The sequence below is a fragment of the Herpailurus yagouaroundi genome, unplaced genomic scaffold, assembly GCF_014898765.1.
Source record: "Herpailurus yagouaroundi ecotype Mexico unplaced genomic scaffold, PumYag 483, whole genome shotgun sequence".
NCBI lineage: Eukaryota > Metazoa > Chordata > Mammalia > Carnivora > Felidae > Herpailurus > Herpailurus yagouaroundi.
In genome coordinates, this window is record NW_024412700.1 from 6,240,177 (window position 1) to 6,256,172 (window position 15,996).

Below are 15,996 nucleotides of genomic sequence, written 5' to 3' on the forward strand. Positions count from 1 at the left end.
TCTGCTGTGTCTCGTCCCCGTTTCCCAGGACTAAAGAAGTTAATCTGTAAAATCTCAGCAGACCTGTGTTGAGGTGGGGCGGCCACCAGGAGGGAAAAGGAGCTGGCCATCTGACCGCAACGTCAATGGGCCAGGCTGAGGCTCTGCCTTAAATCAGGAGCAAAGAAGTGCTCACAACCCTCGTGCCTCAAGGCAGGCAGATTGGGGGCCAGGAAGAGAGGAAATGTCGTGATGCTGGGGTTCGTGGGTGAGGACCACAGCCTTGGCGAGAGGGACTGCTGCTGCCCGGAGCTGACTGTGTGCCCGTACCCAGCATTTCCTCTTCCGGGAGCTTTTGTTGTGGGAGCACGAGGGCAAACGTCCAAGCCCTCGCCAAACCGCGAAACGTCCATCGGCGGGCGTGGATGGGACAAACCAATACACCGCGTGCCACGGAACAGCGTGCGGTTGTTAAAAACAAAGCCCGACTGTAGGTTCACAGGCAAGATCCACACAATGTGTCCTAACCAAAGAAGAAAGTTGCAGAAGCTTCTACACAAGAGTATGAGCTTATTTCCACGACGACCAAGAAGAAAGGGAGAGCGGGAGACAGAGGTTTGCATAAACAGAGGACAGTACTGGGAACCATATCAATGACTCATAATATTTACCTCCAGAAGCGGGAGGGGCAGATGGGAGACGGAATTCAGAGATTTTTCACATGGTAGGTGACATTTGCCCATAATGTTTGAACTTCCATAACTCCTCCATTTAATTTCTGTAGCCTGAAAAAAGGCCACTTGAAAACCGCCTTTGATGGTTAGAAAGGAGCGCGCACACGTTGCCATCGGTGGAGAGGCGGGGTCTTCCTCAGGGGGGCCCCCAAGCACACTCAGCCCCGCCCTCTCCCCAGGCGTCCTTCCCCTCAGCGACTGGACCCTTCCATCCGCCAATAGCTCACAACAGACGGATACCCGGAGGCCTGGGGCTCGGCCGGGCACCGGGCATCGGGCACCGGGCACCGAGCCGCCTCTCCTTCCCGCCCTCTTGCTCTGCTCGCAGGAAACTCGCCCAAGCTGGTCCGTCTCACCTGCTTCCAGTCTGGCCTCCTGCAGGTCTGAGTTCTAGCAGTGTGTGGCAGTCCTCCTGAAGGGAGGTGTCTGGGTGAGCAGGGAGTGTGCCAGAGCTAGGTTTTATTTGGCTGTGACATACGTGAGGCTTGGGGTCAGCGTGCAGACACGCGCACACGTGCGTGCACACGTGTGTCGGCCCTGCCCCCGGTCAGCAGGTTCTCGGGTTCCTGTGTGTGTGCAGGGCCCTCACCCCCAGGGCTGCCGGGGCCACTGTAAGTCACGATGACCGTGGACCAGGATGCTCTAAGGAGGGTGTCCTGGAAGGCGGCCTAAGTGCCTTGGGGAAGGGTGGCTGTTTCCAGCGGCCGCGAAGGTGCCAATGCCTTCTCCTTTCCCTCCTCTATCAGAGCTCCGCTTTAGGTGTGGATTTCCCCTGAAGGTGATGGTGCTCAGCTAAACAGTGCAACCTCTCATCAGTGTGAGACCCGAGGACCACAGGACTTGCAGAGTGAGTCTACCAGCCTACAGATAGGAAATGGGGTTTTATTGAAGTTTCCACATGTGACTTGTGGGTGTTCCATACACATTGACAACATTTAAGATGACACATGTTGATTCTTAGACCACCAGCTCCTGCTGTTAGTAAATATTCAATTTCCCGTCCCCTTTCCCGTTCCCAGGCAAGACAGACCGGTCGACGCCTCACTGGGCCTTGGCCATGCCGGCTGAGGAGAAGGTCCCCGGATGGCCAGTGCATGTCTAACGCAGGAGCACAGCCTGCGGCCCCACATAAGCCTGGGTCTGGCTCTCCGCTGGTCACGTGGACCCGGTTACAGTAAATCATCTGAGGTGGGGGCCCTGGCTCCAGGTGGCCTCTGAACGCAGCCGCTCTGCGTCCCTGTCTGTCCAGGCCTTTTACACACACCAACTTGAGCTGCGGGACCCAAGACTAGCAGCTTCCACTCTGGCCTGCCCCCGTCTGCCCCACCCCACTCCCTGGCACCGGCCACTGAGGCCGTTGGCCCTGTGGCCTCGGTCTGTGGTGCCTCAGGAAGAAGACTTAGTGGCCTCATTTTGGGGGGGCAGCGGTATCATAAAAAGGGTTGAGGAACTGAGTGCAGCAGCCGGACGGGGTTTGGCCCGTCTAGTGGGTGTGCAGGGTCAGGGCCGGGACAGTGTGGCCTCAGTCTGCTCGCTGACTTCCTGCTCCCTCTGTGGTTGCTCAGCCACCCAGACCTCTCTCCAAGTCTGTAGACATCAAGGGAACTGGAAGCTAGGACTGCTGCTTGTCAATTCTGGACAGAAGCGCTCGACACATTTTTATATTTTGTTAGACTAATTCTCCATTTAAACAGAAATGACTGTAAGATGATTTTCATTAAGAGGAGAATAAGTTTCTGCTCCCACTAAATAAAATGTCTAGTGTCTCTGTCGCCCCGATGACCAGATCCCACAAGCCCAGCCTTCTCACTGCTCTTGGGGGAAGAGGCCTGAAGTGGCCTCAGGAAGAGTCTGTTTCAGTGGTTGAGGGCCCCTCACAGAGCGCAGGTGCCCTTGAGGGGTGATGTGCCACCCCTCCTGCTATCATCTGACAGCTGTCTCTGCACTTTCCTTGGGCCAGGCCGGCTGTCCTGGTGGACAAGCAGGGAGAGGAGGCCCTGGGGCAGGAGGGGAAAAGCAGGGGCGCCCAGCAGGGGCAGGTTCCACCTGGACTGGCCAGAGTCTCACGGAAATCCTCAAAGGGCTTCTGTGCATGAGTCCTGCAGACAAGAGGGCTGCCCGAGTGGGGACCGGCCAGTGGTGGGGGTCATGCAGAGGGAGGGCCCAGCCCCCAGGTCAGGCCACTGCCTCCTGCCCAGAACTGGCATCGAGGGGAGAAAACCCCCTTGATTTCTTCCCATTACAGCTGGACCCGAGTTCTGGTCAGGGGCCGTCTCTGTCTCCCTGTTCTCTTTGAAAATGTGTCTATTTGGCCAGACGACATTACGAGCAAAATGATCTACCTGCTGGAGGTTAACACTAACTGGATTTAAGACCCAGTTACAATGTAACCCAGTCCCGTGATGGGTGAGCAGAGGCCAGCCCCATCATGTTATGGAGGATTTCTCTACGGTGCTGGCTCCAGGGGAGGCCCGAGGGCTCTGGGGAGTCTGCAGCGTGGTGGCACGCTAGATGACCGAGGTCTCTGTCTGCAGGAAGGACGGGGCACAGGAGCCCCGGTGGAGCTGCAGGGCACTCTCCGAGCCGTTCCTCGAGACGGACGAGCCGTGGAACCTGTGGTCCCGGCCGCAGGGCCGGCTCGGACACCAGCCCCGCCACTTCCTCTTCAGCTCACTCTGCACCTGCGGTGGGGGCAAGGCAATGAGGAAGTGGGGGTCACACGGAAACGTAAACTCAGGTGCCCTCGAGAGAGGCCCCCCGGGCCGGGTCGGCCCCGACAGAAGGCGCCACCCCAACAACGAGCTCCAGGAAGACAGGTGACAAAACAGAAGGAACCGGGGGTTTTCCTGACATCGGGTGGGGAGTCGGTACTCGGGAGCCCAGTGACAGAGGTGAAGGGTGTTTGAACTGATGGAAGGGAGAGGGATGTGGTGAGCAGGTACACAGAGCTGCAGGACAGGAAGGACGTGGGAAATGGCATTCAGCGGGCGGAGCAGGGCTCAGAGGGGCTCACGCATGGACGTTCTGATGAGATGTGGGCTGCGAACTCAGGGAGCAGGATTCTCATCTGTGTGTCCCTCCCTCCCCCCTCGGCCCCATGTCCAGGGTCAAGGAGCAAGATGGTGACCGTGCAGAGTGGCAGGGTCCCTCCCAACCACCCAGCCGGAGCGCCTTCCCGAGCAGGGCCGGGGGAGGCCAGGGCGACCGGCACTGCTGGTGTCGAGAGAAGGAGGCGGCCGTGGCCATCTGGGGCACTGGGGCTGCCCGACAGCAGACCTGGACCCTCGTTCAGGTGGGGGAGGGGGGCACATGAGGAAATCCCGCACAAGCTGAATGTCACCTGCTGTGACAGGGCACGTACTTCACTGTTGAGAAAACAGTAGAGAACCGCCACCACCAGGCCCTGAAAATGAGAAAGGGTCGTCAGAGGCCACTCGCCAAGCTGGGGGGAGGGCACGGTCCCTTCCCAGGTGTACCTGAAACGATCCGATGCATAGTTCAAACAGTATCTGGTATTTGGAGGAGATGCCAATAGGAAACACGGCAAACACCATATAGTGCACTCCAAACAGGGGGATGAGCAGCAGAGTGGACTTGGTCAGCCTCCTGCACCGAAGAGAAGGGCGCCGAGCTCAGGCCTGTGCCGTCACGTGCACGCAGGCCCACGGCCAGGGCCTCCCCCGTCTGGGCCTCGTATCTCACGGATTTAAGCGACACCCCCGCCCCCGCCACGGTCAGGGTGTGCCAACGTGGGGAGGAAAACGAGCATGCCCGGGCAAGTTCTGAGACGATGTCCCAACGAGTTCGCCAACTGCGACGCCGGCCTGAGGGGCCTTAGTGCCCCGGGGTCGGGGCCCATCACCAGCACCTGAAGGGTAGAGTTTTACTCTGGGATCAGAAGAGCAGACTCGGCAGGGGTGCAGCTGAGCGCAACGTGTGGCAGCAGGGCGGCGACCCACGCTCTGGGTCCCACGCGTTCTGTGTTGCACGTGCAAACCCTCTGTCCGTCACATTCCCGCCCTCCCCGGTCAGGTCAGAAAGCAGATCTTCCGCTCACCGCATCATGTGCTGGGCTCGCCTCTGCCCTCCCCACAGCTGCACCTGTTGTCTGTGTCCCCGTCGCCATCCCCTGAGCAAACACAGTCTCTGTCTCCAAGCCAGTGCTTCTGGAGCCTCAGCCGCACCAGAGCCACCTGGAGGGCCAGCTCCACCTTCGGGCTGCCGGCTCTGAGGTCTGGGGTGTCATCTGAGAATCTGCATTTCTATCAGATTCCCAGAGGTGCCACGGCTGCTGACTGGGAACCCTGCTTTGAGAACTGCTCTGAGCCGGGAACTGTCACCACTGCACGTGACCATCATGCAGGGATTCAAACAGCTCAGTCCAGCCTCCTCACTCCTATTAAATCAGGTCTCTGTGGGCAGCACTGGCCCTGGCAGTTCTGGCTGGTTCCAGTGTGTGGCCAAATTTGACCCTTGCGACTCCAACAAGGTCTGTGTCAGGAGCATTGGGGTCAAGTCGGGGCTGGTCAAGAATGAGGGTCTTGGCCCCAGGCCAGTCAGGCCACCCGGTGATGTGCGTGCAGGTCAAGACGCCCTAATGAACACGCCGCAGCCTCATGCTGAGGGAGATGAGGGGGGAGGCCCCCCTCCCCCGACCTTCTCTAGTTCGTTGACCTTACCCAATGCTTAGAAAAAGTCATGAATTTCTTTACCTATTTTTGAGGCACATGCTTCAAAGCTAGCACCTAGAGCCTGGGATGTAAGTTCTGGAAGTTTCCATCTCTTCTGATTTCCCTCACAACAAAATACCACGTCCTGTGGCATTTACAAAAAGCAGGGTGTCTCTTATTTCACGCAATCTGCACAAACCCCAGAAGCGCGGGGTATGACCTAGGCCTCGTCGCAGAGGACGGCCCATCAGCGAGCACTGCCCCTTCACAGCCCCAGACGTCTAACCTCACAAGGTTGCTGCCCTTGACACCTCGGTTCAGCATTAGCCTGTGGACAGAAGGCGGGGCTGTGTGGGGGGCCTGTGTCCTTCAGTTCACTGTGAGACGGGGGCCTGTCTGAACGCCCTCCTGTACTATGCACCTCGGCAGCTTGCTATGATGCTTGTCTCTAGAGGGACTTCCAGCGAGGCTGGTCCTGTTCTGTTACTGCTACGTTATAACAATAGTTACAGAGAAGAGACATCAAGATACAACCAGAGGTCAGCGTCACAGACATGCTCTGCCTTTTTTGCTATCCTGGAAAAAGAACAGATTCTATCTCCCTACTTATGTTTGTTTCTAAAATACAAGCAAGTATCTCTAAGACCTACCTAATGAACACTCCCAAAGAACCCGCAGAAAAGGTCAGCATGGGAGCTAGACCAGACTGTCCCCAAATCAAAATTTCAGTTTCCAGGGCAACCGAGAACAGTCCCAGCCCTGAGCTGCAAGTGTGGGTGGGCTCCAGGACCTCCAGGTTTATCCTTCGTGGTTCGATGTGGGATCCCATCTCTAGGTCTGGCCTTTTATGCAGCCTCCTCTGACGGGCCGGGCAGAGAAAGCGGTTCCTTGGATTTCACGTGCCCCGGGGCACAAGCAGATGTATCTGTTTACCAGACTTCCCCACAATACTTACTAGTGCCGGGGACTAAATGTCTTTAAAATATTAACTCAGTTAATCTTCATACCTTAGTGACAATTACTATTATTTCCACTTTACAGATGAGGAAACTGAGGCAGAGAGCAGTGGAGTCACATCCCCAAGGCCTCTGGCTGGTCTGTAAACCCAGCACCGGGCCTCTGACCACGAGAGATACTGCCTGTCTGGCTTCTAGGTCCACTCCTGTTGTCTAAAGGGTGGAGAGGAAGGAGACACTGCGTGGGGCCACCCCCGGCCACTAGTCAGATAACCTGCCCAGGGTCACACAGCTCTGGGTGGCTGAGATTCCAAACCTGGTCTACCTGATCCTGAGGCTTCCACGGGCTAGACCAACCGCTTCACACCAGTGTCCATTTTATAACAGAGATGCGGGCTTTACTTTTTCTTTATAAATTCTTGATAGAAATTTATAGAATCTTTAAGTTCTTTTATAGTCTTCAGGTCCTCATTAATTAGCTGGATGACTGTGGGTGAGTTACTTAGCCTCTGCTCTCTTCCCCAAGATGATTACCATCTTCATGTAATTACTCAGCCAAGAAACGTGAGTTACTACGAGGCACAAGCCTGGCATTAGGTGCCAGCGTGAACCGCGTGGTCTGATGGGGAGGAAGAATTAAGCATAAAACACAAATAATGTGTGGCCAAGGAGAACAGGCAGATTACAAAACAGAAAAGTGGGCAAATGCTTCGGTAAGCAAGCTCACTGGAGGATATCCATGCTGAAATGAAAGACGGAGGCTTGCCCCGAATAATAACCATGGCACCATGGCCACCGGCCCCCCCCCCCCCCCTTAGAGAAGACACTGCTGAATTAGCCACGAGCACAGTCCTGCCCCTGAAGGGGGAGAACCTGGGCCGTTTCTTGGTGCACAGACCCAGGACTCTAGTGTCTCTGCTCTCCATACATGCCTGTCCTCCCCACTCTCGGTTTCCAGGCAGCTCAGCCCTTGGACCCACACACATACTCACCTATACTGTGACTGGTCATTGCCGCCAACGTCTGGGGACGTCAACTTCTGGAGTAAAATCCGTATAATACTAACAAAAAGGACAAAATTGACCTGCACAAATAGAGACAACATGTTGTATGTGAGGTGGGTGTGGCCAGGATGTGTCAGCCCCCCCTGGGTCATCTCCTCGCCTGGGACAGAGCTCCAGGCACCTGTCGCAGAAGCTCAGGAGCCCTGCCCAGCCTGGGTCTCCCCCAAAGTTGCAGCCTTGTCTCTTGACTGCCTCGTGTCTCACAAGTGAATTTGAGATGTGAGATGTCAAGGGATGTTAAAGGGAAAAGCAAGTGAGCCCTAACATTGTGACCTGGTGACTGTGACTCCCACAGGTCTCCTTCCCCACAGGGGAACGTGCAGCTCTCCGCTGCCCCCGCCCTCACTGAGATCTCATCCTGAAGGGGGACGAGTCCACCTCTGCGACTGCGGGAAGGGGCCAGGACGCTTGTGTGCGGTTCTCCAAGACCGAGTAGAACAGGGCTATTTATATTCAGTACAGGGAAAGGGGCTCCTTCTCTGCCCAAATGTGCAACCCAAGGGATAACTCATGTTTCGATACCGGAATTACTTACTATAATAGATATTAAAATTGGTGTTCGTATAACCCACCAGGGAACACTGTGGTCATTGGTATCCCAGCAACTATTGAAAAGAGAGAAGGAAAATCATGTTACCTCTGATTCATCCACAAACCAAGCACACAAGGGTCTGTGCACTGCCTGTGGCCTCGCCCCTGACGCGTAGCTCGTGTTCACACCAGCCAACATCAGAAAAGGGAAGTTTCTCTCCCGAAAATTAATTTCCTCTCACCTCCCAAATGTTTTGTATTTGTATCTTTCTTAAGTTTATTTATTTTTGAGAGAGAGAGAGAGAGAGAAATAATGATTGGAGGGGTGACAGAGAGAGGGAGACACAGTATCTGAAACGGGCTCCAGGCTCTGAGCTGTCGGTACAGAGCCCAACGTGGGGCTCGAGCTCCCCAACTGCGAGATCATGACCTGAGCCAAAGTCCGATGCTCAACTCAAGCCCCCCAGGCACCCCTGTATTTGTATCTTGAATGAAGGGTCAAAATGCCTCTGGAACAACTGAGGCAGGCACAGCTAGGAGTGTCTGTCTAGCAGGGTGTCTCCATTCTCGGTCTTCAGTGTAAGGGGGGTCCCCGGTAGGAACTAGGATGGGGTGCTTGCAAGTGTCTCCATTAGTCCGTCTGTCACCCACACCCCCACAGTGGGGCTCTGCAGCCCCTCCCCGCAAGGGCAGAGACCAATCCATGCCTCTGAATCTTAGCTGGTTTTGGCAGTAGGATGTGGAGCCCTTGAACCTGCAGGACAGAAAGGAGCCTCCCGGCTGGTGCTGCCTCAGACTCGCCAGCTCTCGGCCAACCCGGCAGGTGCCCGTGGCGTGTGAGCAAGCCGGGTGGAGGCCAGGAGAATGCCATGTGCACAGAAACACACCATGTAAACCGTGATTATGGAAGCCACTGAGTTTCAGGGTGGTTTGTTACCAGGAGTAGGTAAGTGGTAAACCCCGAGAGCCCTTTATGAGGCACAACATTCATGGGGGGAACCGGTGGCACCTGAGTGTGGGGCCATGCTCCAGCTCACTGTGTATGTGAAACAGAGGAGCTCTGGGCCCTGCTCAGGCTGCATTTTAGACAACTATCTCAGAGAGCTGCACTCCCGCTGGCCATTTCAACCTGGTCTTCAACTGGTCACCTCTCCGTACTTGGCTCCGGGCAAACAGCGCCTGCGTTTTGCTTGGTTCCCTTTTGTGAACACTGCTTCTCCTACCTGATGCTCCTCCCCTCTCTGCCTGCGTTATCCCAACCCCAGCTTCGCGCAGGACCTGGTTCAGTTCCCACCCCTCACACACATCTTCTCCAAACACTCCCGCTCCAAACAATTCCTCCCTTGTGAAGGTCAAGGTCTTCCCCATGTTCAAATGATGGCCGCGTGGCTCTCCGCGTGGCTGCCACTGCAAATGCAAACCTGCCTTCCAAGCAGATAATAAACTTCTTTCTAGTTTCCAAAGACGTAACGATGCCAGCAAGTAGCCAGCGTAGCTCAGTCTCATTTTAAGGGCAGAGGTATGAACACAGCACTCACCCTGTGTCTTCTAAGGAGAGCCTGGCCACGGTCCACGCGCCTGTGCAGATGGTGGGGATGCCTGCAGAAAGACACCAGATTCCCCACAACCCCGTGCTAGTTAGCAGCTGTGCGCCCTCCTTCACCAGAGTGGGCAAGACAAGGGCTTTCTGACGGAAAGATCAAGCGGAAACGCTTCAGAAGCACACAGAAGTTTATGCTCATGCCTTACAAAGCAGTGACGATACACATGTGTTTGAAAGCTGGAGCTTCTCTGGGTGGAATGCGTCATGGTGCATCGTGAGTGTGGTTACCGTGGGCTGGAGTGTGGCAATGATCGCAAGAGGTGACCCTCGTTGTGAACGTGGGTGTCTCGTGGCCTCACAGCCCTTCCAGTCCTGACTAGGGGAGGCTCCTGCTACCTGGCATGTCATTGGGACCTCCTGGTAGAGGGCTTTCTCCTCCAAGGCCCTTCTTTCTGACTTTCCCACCACTGGGGGAGCCCCAGGAGTGGGAGCTTAGAATAGCTTTAAACCAGGTTCCTGATTCCCAGAAATATGCAGGTGTTGTCTCCAGGAACCTAGTCACCCGAGAAAAGCCCCTCCTGATAGGACCTGAAGTGCATCGTACAGGGGCAGGAAAGGGTTTTCTGAACTGAGAGGTCTGCATTTATAGATGAGAGGGGCAGGAGCAGAGGCCTGGAGTGTTGCAGGGTGGGAGACAGGGTGTCGGGCACACACGGGGAGGACAGTCCTTACCCCATCCGATTAGGAGATAGGCCACGAAGCGTCGGCCGGGCGAAAATATGGCCACCAGGAGGGTGTGCAGGTACAGCCCCTCCACCAACAGCCAGTAGAAGTTCGCCATGATGCAGTACTGGAAAAGCACCAGGCTCAGCTTGCAGCCGACCTGGAAAGTCACGGACAGAGCAAGAGAACATGTTCAGGCCGTGATAAGACAGCTCACGGTGGGCAGAGGTGCTCCAGGGCACAAGCAGGCACACGTTTGTGTGACGAGCTGAGGACACCAGCACAGCAGTGTTAGAGTGAGGCCCCTGGCGTCCACAACCCTGGGACCCAGAACTTGCTGGGAGAGAAACACGGGCAGGAGGCAGATGTCCACAGACGCCCCTGAAGGCAGCGAGCTGTGGGACTGTGGTGGTGAGCACACCCGCCTGTGTCCCCTGCCCCCCCCCCCTCTGCTCACCTACCTGCCCCGCTCGGCCTCACCACCCACTTGAGAGGAGACAGAAAAGTAAAGGGCAAAACAAGGGAATCCAGCAAGCCCTCATGTCCCCAGGCATTTTGAAAGAGTTTTCACTGGGAACAACCACACAGCATATAAAATAAATGTATTTAACCTCTCAGACCTTCACATGAACGTACGGGTGTTTTAGCCTCTTGAGCAAATATGAAATTGAGGCTTTTAGTCAGTAAGTTTGTTCAAGTGTACTAAAATGATCAGGACTTCATTTCTATTCTTCTGTATCTCTGCTGCCTCCCCTCCCGAATACATATGTATCCAGGTGCGACGGAGATGCACGCATACTTACATGTGCTTATATGTATGTGTGGGTATATTTGATATATGCGTGAGTATACCTCTATAGATGTGGATATGCTCACATACATGTGGATATACCGAGACACGCGGATGTTCTGTATATGTGTATGCAGGTGGACACACACATGTGAGGTAGATACACGTGTGCGTATGTGGATATGCTGACATGCTGACCTGTGTATTTGGGGGTTGATGTGCCTACAGGAAACTCACGGTAGCCCTTCCAAGCTGGTGCCCGGGGCTGATGGGAGCGTTAACCAGGTGGCCCACTGAAGATGCCCCTGCACTCTCTCCGGTATTCCCACCCTGACCCTGTTCCGGTCTCTCTTTCCTAAGTAGGGCAAGGCTCAGCTTATCTTTGTAAGGTGCTGCACGGAGAGTAGTTGCGGCTAGTTGAGGCTGAGGGCCAGATGCCCGCAGGGCCGGGAGCAGGGCTGGCACGTGGAAACCACCCGCAGAATGTCATGACCCGGGTGCTGTGAGCGGAGAGGCGCATGTGGGGACGCAAGTACGGGAGCAGGGAAACTAACCGAAGTGAACTTGTGACTTCGTGCCACAGAAGTGCGTGTTCCGCGCCCACCAGACGGCAAAGCTCTGAAAAGCTGCACGTCATTGACCTCTGGGAAAGCCAAGAGGCAATGTTTGTTACAGTTTTTAAATACACGTGCCCTCTGGTCCGCGGTCCCTCATGACTTCCTTCTGAGGGAAGAACACGGTGCATGAAGACACGTGTGCACTGACGTTTGTGGTGCTTGTAACTGGTGGGACGATGAAATAAGGTCACGTCCACACGCTACACTATTGTGCCACCATTCGATGTGACACACCAGGGGACTTGGAGGGTTGCCATGGTGTCCTGCCGCTTGAGGAAGAGACGCAGGAAAAGCCTGTTTAACTTGACTCCATTGTCTTGGTAAAACAGCGAAAACGCTGTCTCTGCCTTTCTTCTCATTTGTTTCTTGACCATCAGCACAGTGTACGGACAGGAGGTCTGCAGTGACAAGCTCTCTGCTGACCTCCCCTTCCTGGGTGGTGGTTTCAAACTGCATCCCTCAGGGCAGAGAGCGTGGCAGGAGCGCCTCCGGGACCCGCTGCAGCCCGGACAGCACACACACACACACACACACACACACACACACAGGTGCATGGGCCAAGGCCCGTCCCTGGTCCCGGAGCCTCCCACAAGTGTGCATGGCTGGAGTCAAGGGGAGCAAGCCGGGGGCTCCTGCTGAGGGTCAGCGTCCAGGCACCCACCTGGTTGTTCATTGTCTCTAGACTAGACTATGCCTTTCCAGAGGCCAGACAATTGCCAGGCAAAGCCGTGCAGAGAAGGAGGCCGTGTGTGCGGAGCTGGGCGGTGGTAGGGAACTGGAGGTGGGGCACTGCCCCCTGTTTGGCTTTATGATAGAACACAAGACACTTGGCCTCGAGGCCCAACTCCCTGGAGAGAACAGGAAAGGCTGAACCCACCTCCAGGTTGTCAAAGGTAAGAATGAGTAACACACCTCACCGTGCAGAAATGTAAGGTGTGTCCCTAGTCCCTGGGAGACTTGTGGCATCTGTAGTTGGTTAAAAACAACAAAAAAAAGAGGCTATTTAAATGAGTGAAAACACCATGAAGCAGAGGGCTACGGGGTGAACGTGGCCCTTGGCGCATATGTGGGCCTGGCACGGCAAGCGACAGAGCTGTGTGCCTGTGGTGATGCCCCCTTGTGCAGCTTCACACGTGTCCTGTGTCACAGCAGTGCCACACTAGAGGATGTGGGGCTCCCACCGTATCACGCAAAGCCCAGACCAGCAGTCCTTTCAAGCATAGATCCGAACACGGACGGAATAAAGTCTGAAGGTACATGTGTGTTCCTGTGTGTGTGAGTCCCCCTGTGGGTGCACCCATGCTTGTGACTGTGTGTGTGCACGTGTGTCTGCACACCAGTACCTGTGTTCATGCAAGTGTGTAGCTCTGTGAGCATGCATGTATACGTTTGTATGCATGCGCGTGTGCACACTCTCACTCACTCCCTTCCTCCTGACCCTGGCCATTCTGGCCTGGGCCGTGGACTGGCACAGCCACTCAGGGGGCCCAGGAGCCTCCATGATGTGCAGACGCTCAGCCTCCAGCCTGAGTCTGTGCCTCCCATCCTAGCCTCAGCGCCCCCTGGGGCAGCAGGCAGTGGCCAGGTCAGAACTTAGCTCTGGGCTGGGTGCATCCCTGTTTAGATGTTATGGCTTCATTGCAGAGCTCATAGTTGCCATGTACGTCCCGACCCAAGCCCTCCCTGGGGCAGGCTGCACTCAGGCTCTCAGGGAGCACCTTGGAAAGCCCAAGGGTGGGTTTTTGAAAATCCTTGTCAACTACACATGCCATCTGTTCTGGTCTCAGTGTGAATAGACTGCCTGTTCCAGCCCCCTCGGCAGCCAGGAGGAGACACACTGAGCCCAGGGGTCACTGTTACGTCCAGGGTGTGTAGAGAGAGGGGCCGGTGGAGGGAGAAGCCTTCTCTTGGAAGGAAACAGACTCTGTTGGGTTCCCGGTCCTGCCAATGTCTTGAGAAACAGACTCCTGGACCTATGTGGAGTGCCCTGTGTTCGTCCTGGGAGTACAATGTTGATTTGATCAAACCCAGCTGAGAACAAAAATGTCCACACAAATGCAACTGTAAGAAAAGATGTTTTCTCTGTGCCTCATGCTGCGGGCTGACTGCATCTCTGACTCACTTACGCAAAACCTCCAATTCTCTGGGCACAATAAGAAGGAAGACGCGGTCCTCCTTCTCTCCTGCCTTCTTTCCTGTTGGCACACAGCTCAGTGGCACCGTGCTGGAGGGGTGCAGCTGGGGACTGGGCAGGGGGACCCCGTCCCTGCTCCCTCCTTCTCACACTTCAGGCCTCAGACCTGGATCCTTGGGGGATCTTTAATGCCAGAGCGTGCTGTGCACCTGTGGCTTGAGCCCTGCCTGCAGCCCCATCGAGTCCACCCAGCTGCTGGGCTTCCCTCAGCCTGTGTCCTCATTCACAAATTGCTCTCTGGAAGGTCACTGGGCACTCACCCTCAGTGTCCGTGCAAAGAGCCCTGTCCTCTAAGACTCTCGAGAAATGGCTGGGCGAGGCCCCCAGTGTTGGGAATGGCGGAGGGGGTCTGTGATTCCCAGTGTAGGGGCAGGCGGGGTGCGGTGGGCGATGGCAGGGCACTCGCTCCCTCTGGTCCCCGTCACTCCCCTGGCCCTCAGGAGCCCACCAGGCTTGTCTATGTGTCTGGGAGCACGGCCCCGGGCTGGACGCCCCACCAGGGCCCAGTCCTTTAATAAGAAGCAGAGGAAGGAGGGCTTCTTCCAGCAGAGCTTTGAGGCCCCCCAGAGAAGAGAGTGGAGGTTTCTCAGCAAGAGGAGAGCCCGGACTGGCTTTGGGGCTCACCCCTTGTCACCTACGTGGGAGATTCCATGGTGGGGCGTGAGCCCCAGGGGCCCTGATGTCCCCTCAGGGGTGGGAGTTTGCTAGGTGAAGGACCTTGTGTTAATTTTATTATTACAGCAAACTCCTTTTATTAACTCAGTCCAAGTGTGTTATGAGCTGAATATCCCCAGAAATACGTTCACCTGCAGCCTCGGAAACAGCTGATGTTCTGTGATGTTGCAAAAGGCTTCACTGTCTTACAACTAATTCTAATCTGTTCAGTCCAGAGCCACAGTGCCACGCAGATGAGTCCATCTGCTTGGAACTCGCGAGGAGAGCCGGCATGCTGGCTCCTTAGGAAGACAGGGGCCAGCCTCAGAGCCTGCGGTCAAATCCAGACTGAGGCACCAGAGCCCAAGGCCCTGAGGACACTGCCTTGCGCTCCCGCAGACGAAACTTAGTGGAGGGACTTGCGTATTGGAGGGCACAGTAAATGCACCAAGCACCAAAGGCCTGCTAACACCCACCACGAACACAGCCAGGGGCGAAGAGCAGCACCAGTGGTGTGCATCTCTAGAAATCATTGGCACGGCCTCCCTTGTATCAAAGAGCTGGGCCCAGGCATACTCACAGATGCGCACTGGGCTCCCAGCAAGTGCTGCAGGAAGGAGTTCATTCACCACACGGGTGACTTCCTCCCAGCAACCCATGGAAGCATCTATGCTCATAATCTGGGAGATTTGGGGTGAAAATAATGGCGTTCTGCATCTGCATCAGGTTTTCTAGCCCAGAGCGGCTGCTGATCACTGGAGGCAGTGCCCTTGTGTTGTTCTGCCTCTGCCTGGGCTTCAGTGCTCAAGGCCCGTGACCTCCAGCCTCTGGACGTGCCTGGGACATTGCAGGTGAGACAAAGGTGAGTGTGCCTTTGTCTCCACTGCCCACCTGGACCTGTTCTGAGCCGCAGCCTCTTGGCCAGGCCCCTGCGCTTCTCGGGCCTGGCCCCTTGCCTTCACCAGTGCCTCAGAGACCCCTGTGTGCTGGTTATGGGACTTCATCACAGTGTGAGCTGGGGACAGAGACAAAGGGGTCGGGCAGTAAGGAGGCAAAGGGCTCTGGGGCCGTTCACAAAGGCCACCCTCCCCTCAGTGACAGGATCCTGCTCACAGGGATAGCCTTACCCAGGAGGATGGCTGGTCAGGGCAGTCCAGCGTGCCTGAGCTGGAGTACAGAATATCGTCCTTGACCAACACTGAGATGGCTCTTAGGATGAAGGAGAGGAACAGGTTCAGGTGGATGTAGTTCCGGGTACAATGCAGCTTCCTGTGGTGGGGGAGGCAGGGATGAGGGGTGGGGGAGGCAGGGATGAGGGGTGGGGGAGGCAGGGATGAGGGGTGGGGGAAGGGTTAGATAATCAAACTCGGATGTTGTGAACACATTAACAATTACCTATGTGGCTTTAATCTTAAGGTTTTCTTCTTTTTGTATGGAAGTTGCTGTTCCTTACTGTATATTTGGGATGTTTTCAGTTTTGCATTATGGTAACTATTTTCTACATCAAGCTTTTCCTTTATTTCTGATGAGCTCCTCAGGCT

At 55.7% G+C, this 15,996-nt stretch overlaps 1 protein-coding gene across 3 annotated transcripts in view; it reads right to left on the reverse strand.

Moving 5' to 3' along the window:
- Positions 1-1,575: 1,575 nt before the first annotated feature.
- VIPR2 (vasoactive intestinal peptide receptor 2) overlaps positions 1,576-15,996 on the reverse strand; it is a 69,839-nt gene continuing 55,418 nt past the window's right edge. For 2 of the 3 annotated variants that reach the window (XM_040464594.1, XM_040464593.1), the window contains 8 exons: positions 15,583-15,724; positions 10,210-10,360; positions 9,473-9,533; positions 7,939-8,008; positions 7,332-7,423; positions 4,190-4,319; positions 4,075-4,116; positions 1,576-3,394 (listed from right to left, as the gene is read on the reverse strand). In XM_040464594.1, coding sequence (XP_040320528.1) covers positions 3,221-3,394; positions 4,075-4,116; positions 4,190-4,319; positions 7,332-7,423; positions 7,939-8,008; positions 9,473-9,533; positions 10,210-10,360; positions 15,583-15,724 — 862 coding nt within the window. In that variant the 3' untranslated portion in view covers positions 1,576-3,220. Of the gene's footprint in view, positions 3,395-4,074; positions 4,117-4,189; positions 4,320-7,331; positions 7,424-7,938; positions 8,009-9,472; positions 9,534-10,209; positions 10,361-15,582; positions 15,725-15,996 lie in introns of those variants that run through there. The other variant, XM_040464595.1, reaches the window with a different exon arrangement.